Source organism: Primulina eburnea, chromosome 8 (assembly GCF_022965805.1).
Source record: "Primulina eburnea isolate SZY01 chromosome 8, ASM2296580v1, whole genome shotgun sequence".
Lineage (NCBI taxonomy): Eukaryota > Viridiplantae > Streptophyta > Magnoliopsida > Lamiales > Gesneriaceae > Primulina > Primulina eburnea.
In genome coordinates, this window is record NC_133108.1 from 45,070,118 (window position 1) to 45,095,563 (window position 25,446).

General features: G+C 34.9%; 2 protein-coding genes and 1 pseudogene across 7 annotated transcripts; 1 reads left to right on the plus strand and 2 right to left on the minus strand.

The window, feature by feature from the left end:
* Nucleotides 1-330: 330 nt before the first annotated feature.
* LOC140838099 (AP2-like ethylene-responsive transcription factor PLT2) lies at nt 331-3,101 on the minus strand (annotated as a pseudogene).
* Nucleotides 3,102-9,316: 6,215 nt separating this feature from the next.
* LOC140840281 (zinc finger A20 and AN1 domain-containing stress-associated protein 8-like) lies at nt 9,317-11,318 on the minus strand. Of its 2 annotated transcripts, none has more exons than XM_073207570.1 (2): nt 11,079-11,318; nt 9,317-10,108 (listed from the first exon to the last, which is right to left on the minus strand). In XM_073207570.1, the coding sequence occupies exon 2, from the start codon at nt 10,095-10,097 to the stop codon at nt 9,579-9,581; it is 519 nt and encodes a 172-aa protein (XP_073063671.1). In that variant the 5' UTR covers nt 10,098-10,108; nt 11,079-11,318; the 3' UTR covers nt 9,317-9,578. The 2 variants fall into 2 exon arrangements, with proteins under 2 accessions (XP_073063671.1, XP_073063672.1); XM_073207571.1 differs by lacking the exon at nt 11,079-11,318 and adding an exon at nt 10,495-11,064.
* Nucleotides 11,319-16,530: 5,212 nt separating this feature from the next.
* LOC140840280 (ADP,ATP carrier protein, mitochondrial-like) lies at nt 16,531-25,172 on the plus strand. Of its 5 annotated transcripts, XM_073207567.1 has the most exons (7): nt 16,531-16,690; nt 22,125-22,270; nt 22,907-22,973; nt 23,047-23,076; nt 23,297-23,819; nt 23,915-24,286; nt 24,657-25,172. In XM_073207567.1, the coding sequence occupies exons 5-7, from the start codon at nt 23,316-23,318 to the stop codon at nt 24,951-24,953; spliced, it is 1,173 nt and encodes a 390-aa protein (XP_073063668.1). In that variant the 5' UTR covers nt 16,531-16,690; nt 22,125-22,270; nt 22,907-22,973; nt 23,047-23,076; nt 23,297-23,315; the 3' UTR covers nt 24,954-25,172. The 5 variants fall into 5 exon arrangements, with proteins under 5 accessions (XP_073063668.1, XP_073063666.1, XP_073063669.1 ...); XM_073207565.1 differs by lacking the exon at nt 23,047-23,076; XM_073207566.1 differs by lacking the exons at nt 16,531-16,690; nt 23,047-23,076 and adding an exon at nt 19,931-22,005.
* Nucleotides 25,173-25,446: the final 274 nt, after the last annotated feature.

The window sequence follows — 25,446 nt, forward strand, 5'->3', positions numbered from 1 at the left end:
AATTTTTTAACAAACATTTTTTAATATATTTTTCAAAATATAAAGTTGTATTAATTTCTTCATCTTCGATAAGTAAAAAGCTAGAAACAAAAACACCATATATATCCGACTTGCAAACTATAAAATATATAATATAGTTTTGAGTTTGAATCCTCTACTGGCTCACAATCCAAGGGTGGATGCCCAGATCCAAATCAGATATCTTTATACGTACCGTTTTAGAAATATTTTCGCATGAACCATAATTTTACTTCATAAAGAAAGAAAAACAAAATTCATTAGTACGTGCGCTATCGTACTTTTGATCCCCACAAAACAAAATTATCAAAAGCAAAGATAGCAATAAAAACTATGATTCTTAGCACTAAGTTTTCATTTTTAAGAAATTAAGAGATTTCTCCTTCACTCATTCCACATTGAAAATAAACCAGGATTTGATGTCCCTTGAACTGTCTCCGCAGACCATCCAGTGTATGCAGCAGCAGCAGCAGCAGCCGACGGAATATTCTCATAATCCACTTTCACCAGTGCAACTTCGTTGGCCGAACCTGAACTCGAGCCCATTCCGATAAAATTTCCAGTAAACCCTGCATTACTTGAACTCCCATGATTCTCCATCACAGAAGATGAGGACCCCGTGTTTGTTAGACCATGAAGCATGCCTGCATTGTTTTGAAAGTAATTTCCATAGAACTGAGAATTGTTCGAGTTCAGTGTTCATCTGATGGGGAATGCTGTTGTAAGAACATGATTGTTGCTGTAACTGGAGCTGTGTTTGGATGTAATTATGGTAAAGAGACGAGGAATCTTGATTGTATTGTGAAATATTTTGATTTTGCAGAGTGAGAAAAGGCTGAGAATCGAAGGGATGCTGCTGCATTAGGGAGTATGCTTGAAGATGGGAAGCTGCGCTTGGACTGCTGCCATACTGGAAACCTGAGCCTAAAGTTATAACGTCTTCGTGTTTTCGTGATGACTCGATTGCCTGAGCTTCTTTGAGGCGTTTGGCGGCACCTCCTCCGATAGGGAGAGAGTTGCTTTCAAGAATGGCCTTTACATCATAACGATTCATGTCGAAATTGGTGACAGCATTTAAGCCTCGGAATTTTATGGCGGCTATATCGTATGCTTCAGCAGCTTCCTCCTCAGTAGCTGTAAAAAAATACAACACTCCAATTAATTCGTTTGTTCAAAATTTAGCACGAAAAGTATATATTATGAAAAATCAAACGGTTATAAAAAGAAGAAATGGAAGAACGCTTACTGAAAGTTCCCAAGTATAGATCTTTGTTTCCAGCAACTCTTCCTATTCTTGCTTGCCACCTTCCATGCTGATGATGCCTGATTAAAAGAATCAAATTCAAAGAATGATTAGTAATTAACAAAGGACGTTAACTAAGAAATCAAGTTATGAGGAAAAATGTTCATGATAAAACTATGATAAATTTACATAGCCAAAGAAATCATCCATTTTAGACTACCTCGTCACGCCACGATACATGGACGCTCCCCTCGAAAAGCCACTGCTCTTCCTGGAAATATATATATATATATCAGTAGTAAAGTGCTGCTTAAATCTCTGACGAGGATTATATTTTATGCTTCTATAATTGCACATATTAATATAAAAAAAACATTAGAAAGCATGCACTACTCATCATCAGTAATTTGATTAATTACCTTCGGATAGAGGCCACAAATTCTTGTCTGGTCATATGCTTCATCTCTTCTACTTCCTTCTCGTAGTTATTGATCTGCAATTTAACAGAAAATTATGCTATATCATCATCATCATACATACATACATACATATATACATATATATGTATATATATATACGAATTTGCGTACTGGGAAATTAGTGGTGGTAGATGTTCCCCAGTATTTTAGGGCAGCAAGATCATATGCCCTAGCAGCTTTTTCTTCTTTGTCATATCCACCTGTCCAAGAAAAACATAAGTAAATTGGACATTTTCAATACATTATATATTTATATGACTTCACATTACACAAAGTACGTAAATAATCGAGAAACTTAATTGGCTTACCCAAGTACACTGCATCCCATGGGAGAAAAAACAAACAATAAAGAAAGAAGAATTAGTGATCATAGACAAATAAATCAAAGGTAAAATGTAAGAAGAAAACAAAGAATCAAGTTACGAATTTAATTAATGGAAACCTTGACGCCCTTTTCTCGATTGCCCTTCCCTTCTGCAACTATTATCCCACAGATGGGCTTCATATCTCCCCGTCCACCTGTGCCTGTAAGACAGAATTAACCTTCAAACAACCATATCCAAAAGTGTAAGTTATGAGAAAAAATGAAGGGATATATATAGAGAATCCTACCTTGTTACACCTCTATATATCGAGGTTCTTTGGCCAAACGTGTCTAAGGTCCTCCTAGGGGCAGCCTCAACAATACTGGTGTCACTATTTTCTGCAGTTGCAGATGCCAGTGGCAATGGTCTCGCTGGTACTTGAACCCTTACTGCCGCTGCCCATGGAAAGCGTCAGTTGTTGCATGTTACAAGCATTTTCTTGCAGTTTTTCATAGTTCGTGGTGGAGGCCAACAAGTTGTGTTGAACTGGCACCAGGCTGTTGCTCGAAAACAGGTAATCGGAATCGCTCGATTGGATTTGATCATTATAAGGTATGAGCTCTAAATGGCTATCGGATTTGCTCACTCCAAGGAAATCAGCAACTTTTGGGACTTCATTGCTTCCTTGGGTGTTGAACAAATTCCACTCATATGCTATATAACAATCAATATTGTAAAAAATGAAACATGTATAATTAGTATATGGGTACCAAAAAACATCCAATTAGGGTTTAAAGAAGATAAAGAATATTGATCAACAACGACTTACCTTGGCTTTGAAATGGAGTTTCATTGATACTGTCACTGACTAACCCTAAAGAAAAGTGATTAGACTGAGATTGTAAAGAAGGATGAGTTGGAGAAAATGGAAATGAAAGCCAGTTGTTGGGATTCATGGCGCCCTTCTGATCCTGCATATTCCAAGATCAGAAAGAATTAAAATCAACTAAAATATTTAAAAATTTAATCCGAATAAAAGGGCAGAAAAATCAAGAAACTGAGGAATAGTTAACCTAACAAAGAGAAGGAAAGATCGAAATGTAGCCTCAACCTATAAATATATATAAATAAGCGTGTCTGTATGTGTATGTATATATGAGTGTGTATGTATCTGAAATTCAAAGAAGCATATGCATAAACTCCAATGACTCCACCCCACTTGGTTTATTGGGACTCTCTTCCTCGTTTTGTGCAAAAAATGCCACCCGAAAACCCAGCATTTCAACAACACAAAATCATCTCAAGGACAAATAAATTACTTCATCAACCAGCTGTAAATATGACTAAGTTTAAGCCCAACATTAAAGAATGACAATTATATGAATATATGGAACATTTAAAAAATGAATATGGAAGCATATTTTTCATGGTCCAAAGCACAAATGCATGCGTCAAAGCTAAACATGCATGTACATGCTATAAATAATATTCATGAATTTCGTAATATTAATATTAAAACATTAAGAGTATAGTCCTATATCCTATAAAAAAAATATGAGAATCACCCTGTTATCAAAGAAATATGTACGTACGAGATTAACAAAAGTTTAAAGATTTTGTTTGGATTTTTCTTGGTTGAAATATGTTGACCGTAGAGTTGGAAATCGGACTCGTCAAAATAGGCTTAATTTAAAATTGTTACTGTTAAAATATTTATTTAATATTTGCATGTTCTGTAGAGTAATCTAAATAAATTAGTAAGAATTAAAAAGTTTCATGCGGTACTTATCCCCATGACTGTAGTCTGAATGAAACTTTGATTCTGTGCCTTCTGTCTTCCACTCACTGATTCGGTCAAATGAACCAATTTCAAACTAATTTTATATCTTCCTCAATATTTAAAAACTAATGCAAGATTCAGATATCTGTTATCAATCAGTGCGAAATCTATTTCTTTTCCACTACAAATTCTTTCTGCATCTGATTGAATGATACGTTCATATACCTTTATGATAAAACATACCCTTTTTTAAAAAAACTAAATCTTATTTTATATGTATAGTTTGAGCCTAGATGATGAATTCATATTCAATTCAAGTAGAGACAGGACCCACGTCTCTCGCTTGTTGCCGTCCTTTTTAAACACAAACCTAGCTAGCAAGCATGAAAACTCCCTAAACCCTATTAACAGATAATTAAAGAATGAAATCATAAAGTAAGTACACAAGAAACATTTAAAAACTCAGCCCATTAGTTAAATTTGTCCCTTCTTCTTAACAAGCGATATGTTATTAAATCACCAGAAACAAGAAAGTGAACTGCTTGCTGCAAATGAACCCTAAAATCATTAAAAAAAATGATACTAAAACAGATTAACTTACTATATATAAAAAGCTGACTTACCCAGAAGCAAACTCTGGAAAACTCTTAACTTATAGCTATGTATATTATAGTATCATTGATCATAAGCAAAAGTTTGATTTTCTTTTTTTCTTTCAAAATCTGTATATTTGTATGGTTATGCGGCGGTGTATTCTTGTCTATGTATATATCTATGTGCGTGTTAATTATCTTGAAAATAGTGAAGTGAGGCATCGTAAGTTGATGAAGGAGAAGCATTTATTTGTTTAATCAATTCGGGGTGAAAAAAATTAAGTTGTTTTCATCTGTTTACAGTTGGACAGATCCCCACGCCGATTCAGGTTTTGTGGTAAGGTTCATAGGAATCTGACGGCTTCGTGTCGGTGCTGTTGTTGCCTTTCTTGAATAACTTTAATTGGCTAAGGGAAAAATGATAAAAAAAATTATTAGAGGGAAAATGTTAAAAACCATAAATTTAAGAGAATAATTCACAAAGTTTTAAAAACATTGGAAAAATATGATATTCAAGTGAAATTAGCTGCTGTGTCGGCAACCATTATCAACGATCTCTTAAGTAGCATGTGTTGGTTTTATACCTAAATAGAATCCAATGACTTCAAAATACATGTTTTAACTTTATCATTCTCAATATAAAAAAAAAATCACGAAACACGAGTTATGAATTTAAATTTCTTATATAGATTAGCAATACCTCCATCTTATTAATTTACTAGAATCAAAGTTACAAAAATTTAATACAATTCACATATCCTTCTTCTTCTTTTGCTTTACAAGTGCAATTTTGTTAAATATATAGTCCGTATCTGGGATTTTGTTCGCTGAGTGGAATGTATTTGAAAACCGCAAGAATTCTAAAAGTTCATGCATATATGTTTGATCCAAGAAAACTGTAATTAAATTCTGAACAACTGAAAATCAAGTCAATCTGATCCGCCGCAGAGCCATTAACAAAGCCACCATCTGGATCGTCAAAAAAAATTAAGTCTCACCCAGGTTTAATTTTTCACATTTAAGTTTTTGAATAAGTTCAAAAGTACATCTGAAATATTATTACCGCATGCATGGGAACTAGAAGAAGCAGCAGCAATGCAACCAGTTGACGAATAATTATATCACTGGAAGCAGCAGCAGCATGCCTGATCAAGATCATTCAAAGTTACTTAAAATTAACTAATATTGAATGAAAGAGATGGAGGGTAAAATTGGAAGTTTGAGGCGGACAAGATTGATAGTTTCCAAGACTGGGAGGAAACGCCGGGAAAGTGCTCGTGTCGCATCGAAATGCATGGACCATTTTTATTAATAATAATTCTCAAATTTTAAACCTTAAATGGATTGTTGATTTCATCTAGGGTTATGGTTTTAGGGTTGTCTTCTTGGGGACAAGAAAGTGAAAGGAAGGAGGCTTCTGAATGTGCATATATACACTACACTCACGAAAAATAACAACACGCTCATGTTTTCTGTATAATTCTTTACAAAAAATGGCTCTTTTATTTGTAGCATCTTCTCATATATATGCTCGACGATTTACTGATCTGATATCAATTTGTCATGCATCCACCCTTGAAAAAAATAATTACATACGCTAGTTTATCAATCATCCATTTCACTATATTTTTTTTTTAATAGTTTGAAAACCTTTTGGCAATTCAATGCAGGAAACGTTTTTTGCACCTTTGCTGTATTTCAAGGAAAATTAAAATTTTCCCTTGTAAGTCCTCTATTTCTTATTTTTAGTCACCTAAGCTTTCAAGTTGTATAATTTTAGTCCAATAAGTTAGTCATTGTTTTGTAATTAAATGTCACAAATGGTAAAAGGTTCCTAAATTAAATAAACTTAGGAGAACAATGGAATTTGATGAAAAAAAAAATACAGAGGAAATGGAAATGAATTTTTCTTTCTGAAATCAAAAATAATACAAAAAAAAAAAAAAAACTTTTGAATTAATTTATAAATAGATTATTAAAGTAATGCCAAGCATGCATGTGCAAGGCAGTGTCTAGTTTTACGCGATTAAATCTTATTATTATAAGCTATCAGAATTCAGGCATTGTTTGAAGAGCTACAAATGTTTGGATGGATCCTAGACTGGCGGTAGGGGAAAGAGATATGCTAAATTTATTTAGTTAATGAAAAGATAAAATTGATACATAAGTTTTCTTAAAATATTTGGTGAGTGAAGACGTGGCTGTTAATATCTATTTGAAATGCATTTCATAATTTTAGAAATCCTAAAATTGAATGGTATATATAAACTATTTGTTCGTTTATACAAAAAGAATATTTAATAAAAGAATGTTCATGTCTAAAAGCTTTGGTTATAAGTTCAATTTCATCTTACGTACCCAAAATTCGAAATACATATATCCTTTTACCGGATATAAATCTTATACCAACTACGTTCACAACAGAGCTGCATTAATAGTTTCTTTGGCTTCAAATATTTTTCCCGAAAACAAGCTCTAGCGAGTTAACTTGAATATAATATTAAAACTGCGTTTGAAAGATTTTAAGCAAGTAATATGCACGCAATACTAAAGTAATTGAATAAAATATAAGAAAAAAGGGTAAAGGAATGAAATAGTTATGAAGGGTCGGACATAATGCAAATTATTTAATTTTTCCATTCCTTTAATTTTTGTTAACGTCGATTGTATTGCACTAAAAACTCTGTTTATCTTTTTTTTGCTTTTGCAATTATTGATGAACGTTTTTCCAATTAATTCCCTCCCTTTATCTGTTATGACTTTTTTCACACTTTGATTTTTAACATGAGTTCGTTCCATCACGAGATTGCTAAAAACTCATATAAAAAATAAATTATCAGTTAACTCCCTACGTTTTCAAATCTTGAGCGCACACATCCTCTTGTTTTCAAATTTTGGACGCAGACATTTTTCTGTACTTGTTTTCAGGGTTATGTATGCTCAAGATTTAAAAACACGTGAAGTTAATGGTCGTACTGAGGTTTTTCAACAACCTTGTGATTTTACCAAGGTGATATATGTGATTAACCCTATTAACATATACTAGCAAGAATAGACAACGTAATTCGCTCCTTAATTCTTTGTTTTATATTATTTTTTTCCCAAAATTTTGTGCTGACTACTCTGGTTCTATTTTTAGGGCCAAGGAGTTGTGGATCGGGACTTTAAAGGCCAGGCGTAATTGGGTTAATAAGGGGATAATATCAGTCATCGTACCTATTGTTTGCCTTCTCTCTTGATCTAGTCCCTAAATATCAAAACTATATATTTATACTTCATTTTTTTTACCCAAATTGATGATGAAGATACAAATAAATTTTGCGAAAGCCACCGGTTTACAAAAAAAAAAAAAAAAAAAGTGAGCAGGCTGGCAAAATTTACAAGGGAATTGGATTAACCGTCTGTTTCTAGTTAGATAAAGTTAAGAGGTGTTAAAAATATAACAAATGCAAGTCCTATGGCAACTCAGGTCATAATTTGTCACAGGATCTCAGTCAGATATATGTGCGGATCCCACCTAACTAAATATGAAGTTCCTTGCGTAAGACTAATTAGTAATTGATATAAAAAAAAAATACTTGATATAACATAAGGACAAAATCATAATATAAAAGCTATTACTCCATAGCTTAGACAATGGACATGAATGGAACCTCCACACTAGCTAGGTTTATCCTCGTCCAATACGTTTTCAGCCACGATCGAGAACAAATTAATTAATAAGTAATTCAAAGAGGAACTGCTATGATTAATTAGAATATAAAATTTTTCTATCAATGTCTTGTAAAAAAAATTTCAAATGCTCTACGTGCTTTTGTCCGATTTGTGAGTAAATTAGAATGTCATTTATAAACACATTGACAAATTTCTCAAAATGTCGTTTTTGTAATATCATTTTCCTCGATCTTCAATTGGTGATAACTTAAACGAGATCAATTTTAAAAGAGATAGAAGACTCTTGCAATTTATCAAATAAATCATCTATTTTGGGAGGTAGGTATTTGTTTTTAACACACTTTGTTCTCAATTTTCTAAAGTCAATATACAATCAGATGAAACATTTATTCTTACCCTAGAAACATTCCCCAAATTGATTTTTTCTGACATGTGGTACAAAGTGGTTTATCTTGGATTTTCGTTGCCATTTGCTTTGGAACGATGTTCTTCCCCATGTTTTGCTCTAAATTCTCCTTTCCTACCTTGCCCAATACTTGGCCTCTTCTGGCTAAGTTGTTGTCTTCTTTGTTGCCTCGCTCTTTCTTGTCCACTGTTTCCCTATAATTCGCAGCTTTTAATTTGACATCCTCACGTCTCTTTTAATTTCAGGGTGTCGTCTTCTTAGAAAGTGTCCCCCCTTCTCAGTGACACATGCTGGCAATCTTCTTCAAATTTTTGCATGCATGTATTCCACCATACATATCTTTGCCCGTGCATTTTTATTGAAAAAGATGGTTTTGAATTGTTCACATGTCAATTGATCCACTCAAGTCACTTTGGCACTTTCCCACCAGATCCTCGCATGCCGAATCAAGAGGAAAATGGCACAATTCACTCAATCCGCATCACCCATGTGTAATACGAAAATATGGATTCTATGGATTTGATCCATTCTTCTGTAGGATACGTACCTCCTGCAAATACTGGTGGGTTATTTGTAACAACGTTTGCTCGCTTAGAGAGCAGATATCGCGACCTGCTTTTTATTTAATTTTAATAAAAATCCGCACAAACAAGACTACTGCTAGCGTCCGCCAAGGGCAATGACAGTCGTTGCAGTAAAATTTTTCTTCTTGATATCGTTGGATCGGCGGATCATGAAAATGAAATAATTTATTTTACTTTTGTTATCTCAAAACTTTTGGTTGAAGGTCGATTGGAGTGCAGCAAAGTGGGATATCTGAGAGTAGAAACACTGCATTAGACAAATGAACATCATATACAAGGAAACTGACCCAGAGAAGCGTTATTAAATAGAATGACACATATAAAACCAGACATAGTGTTTTCCCCACACATCAATACGCACAGGACTAAAGAAAGTGGTGCCGGCAAGCATGATTCTTGATTCTTGAAGGTGTGAATAATTGGGGTCTGATACGACAGGCATGCGACTGGGAGTTGCTCCTTTGGGAAGATCAGAAGAGCCACGAGAAGAAACTTCTAGATTTTATCAAGCTTCTCTGCCTTGATGATCGGGTTGGCCTTCGATATAGCATCCTGCCCTGCACTGCGATAATCGAAGGGGCAGTCGTGTTTGTCAGAATACCGATGTGTCCCGCAAAAAATATTACCACAGCGGCAGCTAAATCCAGTCAGGCCAACCCGTTTCTTGCAACTGCTGCATCGACTAGGACCCTCTTTTGACTTAGGATTGACAGGCACAACATAATTCACAGCATTGAGTGACGGGACAAGTTTTGCCTCCCCTTCTACCAAATCAGTTTGAACATTTGCCGAATCTACAAGTGAAGATTCATTATCATTGCCACTGGATGATCCTTTAACGATGTTTTCTAATGATGATGCCACGAGTTGAGCTTGTTCTTGTTTTGATATCAGATCCTTGTAACACTTGGAGCACATGTTCATGTTCGCTGAACTCCCAAAGAAACCACAGTTATTAACACATAGAATAGGGCCTTCTGGAGTGGTCTGGAATCCCATTTCGTCATGTTCCATCTTGATAATTTCTGCAGCATTGAAGAAACAAATGTTTGTAATATTGTAATACCGTGAATACGCTATAAATGATAAGCATTGGTATGTAAAAATGGATTTAGAAACAATAGCGTATTAGAAGAGTCCATAGTTCCAAACTGTAGCTCGAGTGTCAAAACCAACAGTGAGCGTTTTGATACTCAGGCTGTAGGTTGAAACATTTCCAGCGTAAAAATCAAGTTCAAAACAAATCATAATAAGCCTCATAATTCAAATAAAGGCAATTTCACGTTCTAATATCTATAGCCCCTTTGGAACACTTTTGTTCTGATAAATAAACACAAAATAATTTACATAAGTACTGCTGAATTAACATTTAACAATTAATAATACATCAAACCACAATTCCAAGACTTACCATTTAATCAAACTAAATCACCACTCCAAGCCTGATGGAGAATCAAACGGAACCATTTCTCAGATAGAATAATATATCAAAGCACCATTCCAGAGATAAATGAAAGATTCAAGTTTTACCCAAAACATGGTGAAAACACACAATTTGGCCTAATATCCTCGAAAAAGTAACAAAATCCCAGTTCACAAAGTCTCCAATTCCAATAAAATGAACCGCAAAATAATTAATACAGATAAAGACGCAAAATAATCAACACAGATAAAGAAGCCAGAGTTCTTTTTTTCTTTTCGTAAAATCAAACACAATATGATAAAGGTGGTCTTAATTAAATTACGAAACATTGACAAATCGCGAACGCAAAGGAAGCAAGGTAAATATACACACCATAACTCAAAGCAGAAAAATAAAATTCAACGCCCAAACCTTTCTCAGGCATCCCCACTTACAACATATAGGTAAAGGGGGAAAACCCAAAACAATATAAATCATATTCGACAGATCCATCCACGATGCTACAAAAACAGACATAACATCACGAAGTAGACATAAAAAGAACATGCGAAAATTCAGAAGAAAAAACCGACCTTGAAATGCAAGAGGCAGGAAAAGAAAGAGCTTTTTCTTGTTTTTGGCAAAGCTCGCACGAAATTGTGGAACGAAATTATTACCGGCGAAAAAATGAAGGCAATTAATTAATATGTGTGATAGAATTTCCCAAGTTGTCAAAAAATGAAAGAGAAAAAAGGAAGGAAGAAGAGTATTGCTTGGACTTTTCCTTTGCAACTATTCTCCAACGAACGATGTTTCTTTGGAATTGATTCATTCTTATTTGTAGAGGAAAGAAGTTATGGGGGATTTGTTATATTATTTATAAATTAGCGTTAAATGCTTTGTCCGTTCATCAGGTTTCTAAATTTTATTTTTCGTGGATCAATTTTTTTTTTTAAAAAAGACGATCATTTTTTTTAAATAAAATCATTTATATTTTTTTTCCTATTTCACTACTTGATAGTTATATTTTAATAATGGCAAATAACATCATCACCCCAATAAAAATTCCAAAAAAAATGAAAAACTACTTGCAAATAATATGCTTGAGTTTTCCTAATATAGGTGTTAAATGTGCTTGAATTTATATTATAAAAAAAATTGTATTAGCATATTAACATTTATTACATAGTTTTATGTTTTTTAGCCTTCCAAGAAAGATTTGATACAATTAGCTTACATATAACTATCCTTTGTTGCTCAATAAAGAATTGAGTTATATGTTGACGAGTTGGTTTTTTGTGAAACGATTTTATAAATTTTTATTTGTTATACGAGTCAATCATGCTCATATTTATAATAAAAATAATATTTTTAATATTAAAAGTAATATTTTTTTATGAGTGATCTAGATAAAATATCATTCTCACAAAAATATAAGTGAGAACGTCTCATTTGAGTTTATATATACATACATACATACACACACACACACACACACACACACACATATATATATATATATATATATATATATATATATATATATATATAATGAAAACAATTGGTTGTAGAGTTTGAATACAAAAAATCATAAATATATTCAATTATCAAGAAACCACACAATCATATCAAGAGTGAATCTCATGTGAGACCGTCTCACGGGCCTATAATCTGTGAGACGGGTCAACCCTATCCATATTCACAATAAAACGTAATACTCTTAGCATAAAAAGTAATATTTTTTCATGGGTGACCCAAAAAAGATATCTGTCTCACAAATACGACCCGTGAGACCGTCTCACACAAGTTTTTGCCTCATATCAATAAGAATTGTGGAAACGTAACAAAATCCATAGTTTGCAGTCAATTTTAGGCAATGATATTTAATTAGCAGATTTTCTTTCCTAAACTAAATACTTTGTTGATGGGTTCAAAACTAAAACAACGCCAGCGTTTTATAACTGCATAAGATTAATTATTTCTAATTTGGCCCCTCAAAAAATCATAAAAATATCATATATGGAATCTACACAATAATATTCATGAAATTAAGCAATTAATACATTATTTAATTCTAAATTATATTACATATATTTATGAATTATTTAATTGATGACACTTAATTATTTATAATTACAGTTATGACCATATTTGAAAATTATATATATAAATAATATGCTTGAGTTTTCCTAATATAGCTATAATTATAGTTATGACCATATTATTTACAAATAATATGCTTGAATTTTCCTAATATAGTTAAAACTATTTATAATTCCCAATATATATATATATATATATATATATATATATATATATATATATATATATATATAAAGAAATATTTCCCACCCACAAGGTTAGAGCTCATTCAGTAGGAATAATTGAGTGGTTTGAGGGCTTGTTTCGAGCATGATTGAGGAAGTTGAGTTAAAGATGGGTTAAACGGCTCGGAGTAACGAGCAGACAAAAATCATTAGAAAAAGTCTCTATATAACTCATCGATCAACATGTCAAGCACAATGCTATCTGAAAATTTCATCAATTCTAGTTAATTTTAGTTCACTTATTCTAAGTTTTATGATCTTAATTTCCTTGGTTTTTAGCATATTCCTTAAAGTTTGATTGGCAAAAGAATATGCAAACTAAGGATTATTGAGTGTAAAATAATTTAAGGTAGATGATTAATGTTGCCATAGAATTTGAAAGATTAATTGAGAGAGTGAACTTGGACTTGTGCTAAATTTCATAGAAGTTGGCCGATGAGATTGAATAGCAGTGTGAAGTCAGAGGAGTGTGTTGAGTGCACGACTGAAATCAAGAATAGAATGAAACATGAGCGGTGTGGAGGAAGAAATTAAAGTTTGGGGATTATATCTCTCTCTTTAGCTTCCTCTACCAGAAACATCCGTCCAATTGTGGATTTTGGGTCTGATCCCAAGACTTGAGTTTTGGGCCATATAATAAAATTGGATTGAGCTAAAAGAATTGATGATTATATAGGCAAAATGGCCTATCATCCAATTCCCTAGGGGAACATTTGTTGGTCATGAAAAATAAAATAAAATAGATGGTGAAATATATGAATTGGAAACCCAATAGAAAGAAAGTATTTATTGCCCAATAGGTTAAAGTTCATTAAGTTAGAAGAATTAGGCGGTTTGAGAGATTGGTCCGAGCATGATTAAGGAAGTTGAGCCATGATCTACGACCAGTTAAAATGGAAGATGGGTTAAATATCTCGGAAGAATGAACAAAAGCAAACAAAAATCATCCTAAAATGCCTCTACACAACTCATCAATCAAAAACTGAAGTAAAATTATCATTGCACATTTAATCAATTCTAGTTAATTTTCAGAGATCCAAAATTTAATTTTCAACGTGTGCAACATATCTGCCTCAGAGCACCGTATTAATATGTTAAGTGGAATCACAAAACAATTGCAATTATCTTCAAAAAAAACTTATAAAGGATTGTTACACTAGGTGAAATGCAACATATTTCATGTTGTCTACTTCTTTGGATTTCAAAGATCTATTTCAATGATATCAACAAGGAATTCTTACTTATAACTCTTTGCCAAGTGACGAGGATTGGGAGAAGGTATGTGAAGTTTGTCCATTTCCTGGAAAATTTAATGAAGTCACCCACACTATTCAGGTAATGAATGGATATCCAACTTGAAACTTGTTCCTTATTAAAATTGTTTATTTTTTGAGAATCTAATATTTACCCATTCAGGTTCAGAATGTCCGACTTCGAATTTGTTCTTTCCTAAAGTCTATAACATAAAAAAGTTGTTGAATAATACAAATGCGGGTGAAAACAGTTTTATGGCAGATACGACTAGAAAGATGAGGAATAAATTTGATAACTATTAGGGGTAATTGTAACATGTTGATTTCTATAGCGTCAATATTAGATCTAAGAAATAAGATGAATTATATTGAATGGTGCTTTCCAGATATCTATTATGAAGTTGAGGCAATTAAGCATATTGTTATAGTTTGTGAGACATTGTGTAACTTGTATAATGAATGTGTTGAGGCTCACAAAATAAATATTAGTGAAAAAGAGTTTAAGGTGATATTAAAAAAGAAAGCTCTAGTGGTACAATATTGAGAATGTTGGTAGTGTGGAGCAAGTAAAGTTTGAGCTTGAAGTATACTTTGAGGGATAAGTTGTTTTTTATGAAAGTGATCAAGAATTTTATGTGTTGTCAAAAGTCTAAAATTTTGTAAAAGATGACGTGCATGTACTATCAATTTCAATAATTTTCGTGACTTCTGAATCAACTTTCAGCGTGGTGGTAAAGTCATTGACCCACATCATGCAAATTTGGGAGTAGAGATAGTTCAAATGTTGTTTTGTGCAGAAGATTGGTTGCGTGCCCATTACAAAATCAAGAGGAAAAAAGTAAATAAATCGATATCTAATTTAATTTAATCGTGCATTTATGAATAATGTGTTATATGTATAATTTATTGTGTTATATTAAATTTGATTATTTATGTCTAACATCTTGAGTTTTTGTACTTGTATGTAAAAAGAAAATTTGGAGCTTAAAAGAGATTCATTTTAAAGTACTTGGCATCAACTATCAAGAACTCTCATAATTTGTTGTCATTGAATTGATGAAGTTTATTTGTTTTTAAAATTCAAATATATTATCTAGATGTTATTGGGGATGGTTTTGCAATTCTTTGTTCTAATGACTTTTCTAACCTCCTCTTTACTTTCATACCAGGTTTATTAAGAAGTTGAAGTGTTGGAGGGGCGAAATTATTGTCATGGTATTTATTGGGTGGTCTCAGTGTATGGCGTGTTTGATAACGAATTTATAATTTTATTGTTGTTGTGTTGAGACATATTTGATAATGAATTTTATGGTGATGTAATTTATTGTTATTTGGATATTAGATGTAGTATTTTGGGATCTTCAATAATATAGTGAGTTTATGTTTTTTTAGTTGTTATGTTTGTCGTTTTGGTTATTTATGAATGAATTTATATTTATATGTCTGGTTTTAAATTATTATAGATATATTTAATTTTTAACAAGCTCAAACTCGACCTCAATTGTATGCTTTACGAGCTCGAAAATAGGCCGAGCTCTAGTCAGAATTGTTAAACATAATAAACGAGCTATTAACGAACCAAACTCGAGACCGACTTTATTAACATTATAAACGAGCTTTTAATGAGCTCAAGTTATTCACAACCTTAATATTTTCAAGACAAGTCGAGCTCAATTCTGATGATAAAAACTCAAATCGAGTTTGAACCTCTATCAATTTGAACCGAACTGAGCTCAAATTTTATACTTTTACAAAAATCGATTTGAATCGTTTAAATCTCCAATGCCTCTCTTCCAAATACTTCTTCGTATCTTTTAGGCAAACGGGCATCTTTATATTTTATTGTTTTTGTCTTATATACACCTGCAATTTAAAATTTTAATTTATCATGAATGATGTGTGAAATTGAGTGGCAAAGTTAGAGGGAACATGTGTCATCGCGTCTATTTATCTGTTTTTTCTAAAAAAAAATATTAGACGGACACGAAAGCATCGAGAAGCATATGGATGCCCTCCATCGATCTTCGAAATATAAAATATAAGCCAAATATGATACTTTAAATTAGACAAAAAATTATATATTTTTTCATTTCCCACCAACGAGAGCCTACTATTAAATTAAAATTTTAGTCTTTAATGGTTGAAATCAGAGTTTGAGTACGAGTTCAACTTAAAATATTTAAAAATACTAAACTATCAATACGAATTATTAATCAAACAATAAATGTACAAAATGAAATATTGAAATGTACATATATATATATATATATATATATATATGTATATATTAATAAAATATTAAACTCACGAACTATAAAACAATATAATTTAGCTCGAATTTAATTCGAAAAAAAGTTCCAATGCACTTGAGATCAATAATTTCAAAATAAATCAAATATTTTTCGAATAACTCGAAAAACTCAAGAACTTGCCTTATTCGTGTGATATGATATCGCAGAATAGGCGTAATGGAAAATGGCTCGGCTTGCACTAAAATAGCAAAATTTGAGGGCCTCCGGTATAATTTCTAAAAATGAGTTCAAACTCAAAATAAGAATATATTTCCACAAAAACACTACAAGTCTCTCCTCCTCTCTCCCCGCGTACCGAGGCGAGTGAATGCAGGTAACTAAAATTTTCGCTCCAATTTAACTGCAGTATCACACTGTACATAGTTTATCTCAACTTCTTTCTTTTTTTAGGATCCAGCTACGTTTTCACTGATTCACGTAGAAATTTATGCTTCGTGGTAGATTGATAATATTAATAATTTTGCTCGCTGTTTTGCTCTGTGAGAGAGGTAATGGCGTGTTTGCGTTTTGACCTTCTGTTGGAAATGGAAATGACTGCGTGCTGTAAAATATCATCAATCGTTCTGGCTAACGCTAGTTTCCATTTTATGGAACTTGTTTTTTCGTTTGACCTTTTATCTATTTATAGTGTTCTTGATTTTATTGCTCTTACATACAATTATCAAAATTACTGAAGTTTATTTGTTTAAGAAGCTAGTTTTAATTTTTTACAAGTCAAGTTGCATTTAAAAATGTTACAATCCATGCAAGTAAAACACTTACTCTGACTGTAATCGGATAAAAGGATTAAAGTTGATTATCTTAAAATAATTAGAGAACTATAATTGTCTTTGGGTAATTAATTATTGGAATAATCTTGACACTCAAATATGTGGACTAGAGTTGATTAATAGTAATTAGTTAAATGACTATTTTCTGTTCAAATATATAAAGAACTACATGGTTCACATCCCTACACAGACATGATAACAAATGAAATATTGCCTTTTGTTATTCTATTATACATCATTTTTCTTATTGTTTTCGTTTTGCTTATTTCTAATTGGTAATACTTATCGAAACTATGTTTTCAACTCTGTGCTAGTACTTGACCTGTGGTTTCTCTAAGTTTGTTACAGTACTGAGATTAGCTCTTGCTAGCTTTACTTCTTAATATCTATAATCACCAGTCAACTTTTGGAACTTTTTTGTTTCTTGTTTGATTTATGCAATGATTGTTTGTATCTATCTTTTAATTTGACGGGTTATGATTATGGGGCGTGACATTCTACAAGACACCTAAGGTCTTTGATGCCCCTAAAATTGCCACATTTGGGCGGATTCAAGTCCATTTCCGAAATTGGCCTAGCATATTAATGGCCAAGCCCATGAAAATGAAGACCGTTAAGGAATATGAAGACATCTTCGTCAGTTGACAAAAATTCTGATAAATATGAGATCTGATTAAATCTCACGAGATAAGGCGAGAGTAGCTGCCATGGTTAGGGAGTCCTACCATCTGATTCTAATCTAGCAAGAATCCTACTCGAACAAGATAACTAGCCTCTCATGCTTCTATAAATACCAGATAATGGTCACGGTTTTACATCTTTCACACTCTCTCGCTCATTCTACATTAATATATCGCACTTTGCTCTTTGCATTCATAATCAGATTACTGACTTAAGCATCGGAGAGGCCAAGTCGGAAACATCTCCGGTGTCCACTTACCCTATTTTTGTCTGTGCAGACCTCTCAGCACCGACCTGTCCCCCAAAGGTTGGAAGATTTGAAGACCTGCTCACCAGAACGAACCCGAGATAAAATATTGGTATCATCAATTGATGTCGCCCGTGGGAAATTTGAAAAGAAAGAAATAATATGATAAATCAAAGAGAACATAAGAAAATAATTTGAGGCCAAAGGAACCCTAGGAGCGAAAATCAATGAGGATGAGCACTACAAAGAAAAAACTATGAAGAACAACATCGGTGGATGCATAAATCAACCAAACGGCCTTATGACTCTCAATATCACTCAACTTGTTTTACTAATGTTTGGGCAACTTCTGGCTTTCTTCGAATAGCTCCTGGTTTTACTTCAAAAATCTTTTGGTTTTCTACAGAAGAGTCCTTGGTCTTCCCAAATAGAGTTTCTGGTCTTCCGCGAAAGAGCCTCTGGTCTTCACCGGAATAGTTTCTAGTCTTCATGGGAAGAACTCATCTTGATCTGCTTCGGAATAGCTCTTGTTTTTCCACCAAACAGCTTCTGATCTTCACGAAAGAGACCTTGATCTTCCTCGAAAGAGTTTCTGGTCTTCCCTGAAAGGACCCTTATTCTTCCAAAAAAATTTCAGGTCTTCCACGAAGAGCCCCTGGTCTTCCCCGGTAGTTTCTAGTCTTCATGGGTAAAGCTCATCCTGGTCTTCTTAGGAATTGCTCTTGGTTTTCCTCCGATCTGTTTCCGATTTTCCATGAAAGAGCCTATGGTCTTCCCCGAAAAAGTTTTTGGTCTTCTACAGAAGAGCCCTTATTCTTCCCCAAAAGAGTTTCTAGTCTTCCACGGAAGAGCCCTTGGTCTTCCCCGAAATAGTTTCTAGTCTTCATAGGAAGAGTTCATCATGGTCTTGTTCGGAATAGTTCGTGGTTTTCCTCCGAACAATTTCTGATCTTCCACGGAAGAGCACCTGGTATTCCCCGAAAAAGTTTCTGATCTTCCACAGAAGAGCCCTTATTCTTCCCCAAAATAGTTCCGGTCTTCATGGAAGAGCCCCTGGTCTTCTTAGAAATAGTTTCTAGTCTTCATGGGATGATTTCATCCTAGTCTTCTTCGGAATAGCTCATGGTTTTCTTCAGAACAACTTCTGAACTTCCACATAAGAGCCCCTTGTCTTCCACGAAAGAGTTTCTGGTCTCGTACGGAAAAACCCGTGGTCTTTCCCGGAATAGTTTCTAGTTTTCATGGGAAGAACTCATCTGTGTCTTCCTCGGAAGAGCTTATGGTTTTCTTTCGAACGGCTTCTGGTCCTCCACAAAAGTGCCTAGATCTTTCTGGAAAGATTTTATTTTAATCACCATGGGATATCCCGATTTTGGGCTTCCTTTCAGGGTTTTTTCCTTTACGGGCTTTCCACATGCGCCATTACTCATAGCATTATCCCACCTCTGGCAGTGGTTTCTTTCGCCTCCCCAAGTCTCAAACCTAAGACCTTTAAGTACTTGGATTTATAAGACTTGGTACTAATTGAGATAGGGGTGGGATAACGTTAGGAGTAATGGCGAACGTGAAAAGCCTGCGAGGGAAAAAGCCCTAAAAGGGAGCACAAGATCGAGATAGCCCATGGTAATTATATTTTAGTCTTCAGGAGAAGAGGTCATCATGCTCTTCCACATAAGAGCGCATCCTGGTCTTGCTCCGAATAGCACATCCTGGTCTTTCTCGAAAGAGTTCTGTGATATCCTTATCCCACATTTTAAAAATTAAAGACTTAAAATGAGTTTATGATGAGCTACAATGGACTTCTATAGCAACTTGGGTTAATCATTTTCGTAAAACAAGGACGAATGCGAAGTAGTTGCTATAGGGCCCATTGTGCAGTCGCGCGGGCCTGTGCCGGGCTCGGGGTGTGACAGAATGGTATTAGAGCCGGTCACCGGCATGGAACACCGGAAAATAAGTGCTATGCAGGGCATAGTACTACGTGCATGAAAGCCACCTCTTGAACCTGCGAGGCAAAGTGCTACATGACGGGAGCCACCTCTTGAACATGTAGGAATTAGGAACTACCTATAGATTCTCGGCGCTGGTGGATCGAGTGGTCAGGCCGCGACGAGGACATCGTGTTCTGAAGGAGGGGTGATTGTGATACCCTTGTCTCACATTTTAAAAATTAAAGATTTAAAATGAGTTTATAATGTGCTACAATGGACTAATATAGCAACTTGGGTTAATCATTTTCGTAAAGCGATGACGAATACGAAGTAGTTGCTATAGGGGCCCATTGTGCAGTCACACAGGCGCAATCCCGGGCTCGGGGTGTCAGAAATTCATTATGGCCATCCTTAGATGAGCTCACCAACATCATCAGAAGAGCCAATCCTCATCATTCTCAAAATATGCTACTTCTTGGGAGCTCTCCCATCAAGTCAGTCAATCTTATTATCTCTTTTATTTTTTGTTTCATTTTTATACATCTATTCGGAGTTAATAGCTATTATTTTTTGTTTTGGTCATATAGTTATATCTGAAACATCAGATGTGGTGAAGTTATTCAATACTGTAAAATGTAAGTCCAACACTTGTTAGCCATCTTACAAAATGCCCCCTGAGCAGAAAACTTGTATAAAAGCCAGGACAACCTGACACATTCACAAAAGCCCGAACAGCTCGGCAAAATGTAAGTTCACGAATGTGGCATTCACCAAAGCCCGACCTGTTCGGAACTTATGACCATTTCAACAAAATATAAGCTCACGAATGTGGCATTCACCAAATTCCCACCAGCTCGGCATCACGTAAGTTCACGAATGTGGCATTCGCAAAAATCCAACCAGCTCGACACCAGCTCTGCACTTTTATGACCAATAAACTTTGGCAATTCACAAAAGCCCTACCAACTCGGCATTGTAAATCCATGAACGTGGCATTCACAAAAAGCCTCATGATCAATAGCTCTTTATTTGAGCTCAGATTTTAGTAAATTATGTTTCACGTTTCTTTATTCAATTTTGAGTTTTGGCATGTCCGTTTACACAACAATTTATTTAAGTATAATATTCGAACAGCCCGGATAATCATCATTTCAAATTATTACTTGGTCAAATCTTGTTTTCAAGTTATAAGAGCTCGAACAACCATCTTGCTCGGGCTCTCGGTATTATTTAGCCAAATTTTGGTTTCAAGTTATAAAGGCTCGGCTCGGGCCTCTCTTTTATGGGCTTAGATGGCCCTGGCTATTCCATTTGTGATGAGGGGACATCCAGAAAGTCTATTAACTCTTGTGTATCAGACTCGTCAGAGGAAGAAATTTTTAAGCCTAGGCTTGAAAAGGTTGAGTAAACTTACTGAAGGGGGTCAGATGATAAATGTTCGGTAATGAGATAGGCAGGTCGGGCAAGCTCTCGAAAAATCAACATGGTAACGACTTGAAGGAAATTAGAGTGAAAATGAAGGAGGGAAAGCTCTTATTTATACTCGAAGGAGTCTTATGCTGGACGTCCGATCAAAATGAAACCAATGGTCAAATTTGGAGGGGCACACGTACGGACGCCTCGGGAACCGAACTGTCAGACGATCTCGGCCGTTCCTCTATGTGGCACACTGGTTGAAATCTAAAACATCTATTATGCCAACTAGGATGGAAAAAACACACATCAAGCACAAATGACAAAATGATTAGGGCTCCGGATCCGACCAGATCATTAGTTTAAACTTCTAACTACTTTTAGACTAAAAAAGATGAGGTAATATCGATGCCCCTTAATATTGCCACATCTGGGTAGATCGAATCCTATCTCCAAAATTGACCTTGTCCGTTAAGGCTCGGACCTCATTATTAAGCGTTTAGCCACCATGATGAGGGAGTCCTACCATCTGATGTTTCCTATCTCAGGTAGGATTCAACCCTAGTAAGAATCATACTCCAACAAGGTAACTAGCCTCTTGTGCTTCTATATATACCATGAATTGGTCATGGTTTTACTTGATTCACACTTTGTCGTTCACTTATCACTAATATATCGCACTTTGCTCTTTGCATTCGTAATCAGAGCACTGACTTAAGCATCGGAGAGACCAAGTCAGAAACATCTCCGGCGCCCCCTAACCCTATTTTTGTCTATGGAAACCCCTCAGCAGCGACACAGCCCCAAGACCTTGGAAGATTTGAAGACCTACTTACCAGACCAAACACGAGGTAAAATTTTGGTATTATCAGTCTTGGATCGTGATGCACAAGGGGAGGGGAGGCACATTGAGGGAAACAACAACAAAACTGACACACACATGTATATTAAATGATTTTTGATGGAGTATAACATAACCAATTGATTCAAAAAACCACAATCTATAGAAATTCAAATTCTGATGCTTAGATCTAATGATTTACTGGAAAATAAGAAAACGAATGAAAGGAAAAAACCTAAATAGCCATATGAAAAGAAAAATTGAATTCTGTTGCTTGCCACGATTGCTGGAGGAGTTTGTTGGAGGGTGGGCTTTGGAAAGTTCATTTAAAATCTAGAGATAAGTGCATACACTATTACTCATGTGAAATCTAATCCTGAAATGGCAAAAAACTAGTAATGAAAAAAGATGATTTATCAACTCCACATATTTTCAATATCCCTAAAAACATAGTGTTCAAGATTTAAAAACATGATGAGTTTATATATCATTTTTTCCGTGGGAAGTTTTCAACAATCTCGGAAGTTCACAGAGTTAATGTATGCAATTGTCCTTAAAATCTTAGCATTTGAGGAAAAAATAGGACAAGCAAGGGTGCACCTGTGTTGCTCCTTGTGCCTCAATTGATGTCTACATTGTCTTGTAGATGCACCTTTTCATGGCACTTCTTTGATATTGGTCCTCCTGGGGTAGCTCCATGACTTTTGCTTCAGGTGCGTCTTTAACAACCTAGATTACTGTGAAATGCAAAGAGGTTTTAGCTCACATTTTTATATTTTTCATCAGTTTGCCAAAGGAATGCTTCATGTATATGAGGTGTGATCACACTTTCATTTTACATCATGGATGGTTCTCTGGATGCAAGTATTGTGTATTATCTTCCCTGTATCTAATGAAGAATTCTTGAACTATTTTGATAGATATTCTACAACTCTAAGAAAATAATGTCCTTGTCAATGACATACCTCATATATGTTCAGTCATTTAGTATGTTTTATTTTATATGTTGGTGAGCATCGATTTTGTGTACCTGCAGGAGTTTGTTTTAAAGTGAAATGGCAGATCAACATAGATATCCAACTATTTCTCAGAAGATATTTAACCAGATATATATTAGTTCCAGTTTGTCTCAGGACGTTCAAACTCGCTATGGGGGGTTCGAACGACCTTCTGTGTATCGGAGGCAATTTTCTTTTGGCAATTATACCAACGCAGGACTACAGTATCCTATGACTTGCCAAGCCACCCAAAATCTGTCTGTGATTCCTGCCAATGCTTCGCCTGTGTTTGTTCAGGCTCCTTCTGAAAAAGGCCTCACTGGCTTTGCTATTGACTTTCTAATGGGTGGAGTTTCAGCTGCTGTGTCTAAAACTGCTGCCGCCCCTATTGAGCGTGTGAAGCTTTTGATCCAGAACCAGGGTGAAATGATTAGGTCAGGCAGGCTCTCCGAACCATACAAGGGAATTGGAGATTGTTTCAAGAGAACGATACAGGATGAAGGCATTGTATCATTATGGAGAGGAAACACTGCCAATGTTATTCGTTACTTTCCTACTCAGGTGTACCTAATCTCTTGCACCTGTTGGAATGAATATGCATGGCTCTTTGATTACCCTCGACCTGCTTTATAATTTTTTGTATTTACTTGTTTCAGGCCTTGAACTTTGCATTCAAGGACTACTTTAAGAGGCTCTTCAACTTCAAGAAAGACAGTGATGGCTACTGGATATGGTTTGCTGGCAATCTTGCATCTGGTGGTGCTGCTGGAGCTTCATCACTGCTTTTTGTCTATTCCTTGGATTTTGCCCGTACACGTCTTGCTAATGATTCCAAGGCTGCCAAGAAGGGAGGTGAAAGACAATTCAATGGATTGATTGATGTTTACCGGAAGACTTTGAAATCTGATGGAATTGCTGGTCTTTACCGTGGTTTCAACATCTCATGTGTTGGCATTATTGTGTACCGTGGCTTGTACTTCGGAATGTACGATTCTCTGAAACCTGTTGTCCTGACTGGATCTCTGCAGGTTAGCATGCCATGTAGCTGTTGCTAGTTATTGTTTTGGTAAAAGTTATTCTACGCATCTTTTCATTCTTTGCATATGCGTCACATGTACTGTGTGTTTGTCACGGTAATTACAGCAACACGGCTTTTGTAGGATATGGGTTATAATATTACGGCGTGAGTTAAAATGCACGAGTCAGAATATTTTCTATATGACTATATCACATATTTGGCATCCCGTAGTAGCTAGTCTTTGGTGTAAGAAAATACTAGTTGCTGATAATATAAATAAATAGATTTAGTATAGAGGGTAGATTGTCAATATATTGGTAGGTTTGTGGGCTTTGTTCAATAGAGTTTCTCATTTACTTCCTGTTTTTGTGCAATTACAGGATAGTTTCTTCGCCAGTTTTGCCCTCGGTTGGCTCATCACAAACGGTGCTGGTCTCGCCTCTTATCCTATTGACACAGTTCGGAGAAGAATGATGATGACGTCTGGTGAGGTGGTAAAGTACAAGAGCTCTATGGATGCATTCACCCAGATCCTTAAGAACGAGGGTGCTAAATCTTTGTTCAAGGGTGCTGGTACAAACATCCTTCGTGCCATTGCCGGTGCTGGTGTGCTTGCTGGGTACGACAAGCTTCAGGTGATTGTTTTCGGAAAGAAATATGGCTCTGGTGGAGCGTAATGTCACCTCTTTCTTTTACCGTGGATGGCGATGAAAATTTTTCGTTAGATTGAACGAGTGAATAATTTTATAGTGGGTTTTGAACCCGAACTTCTTGTATTCGGTTTTTCCCCAGGGAGGGTGTGACAATGTGAGGTGATGAATTTCATTGCTGGATCATGAGATTTTATTATAACAATGACTCGTACGTTTTATCAAATAATTAAATGGTCTTTGTAAGTTGTATGCCCCTTTTATCCCACTTACTGATTGAAAAAATCGAGTCGCTTTTTGTTTTGTGTGGGAAAAATTGATGCACGTGTATTGATAGAGCGATAAACGTGATATTTTTAGGAGATGGTTATTTAAATGATGGAGTGAGTACCACGAACAAGGTCATGCAAGTGTTTTCAAAAACATTCATCACGATTCAATGTATTCTGAATTTAAAATTTATATTTTCATTAATTTATTTGAAATAATCCGTTTTTGGAAGTTCTACAACAATCGAATA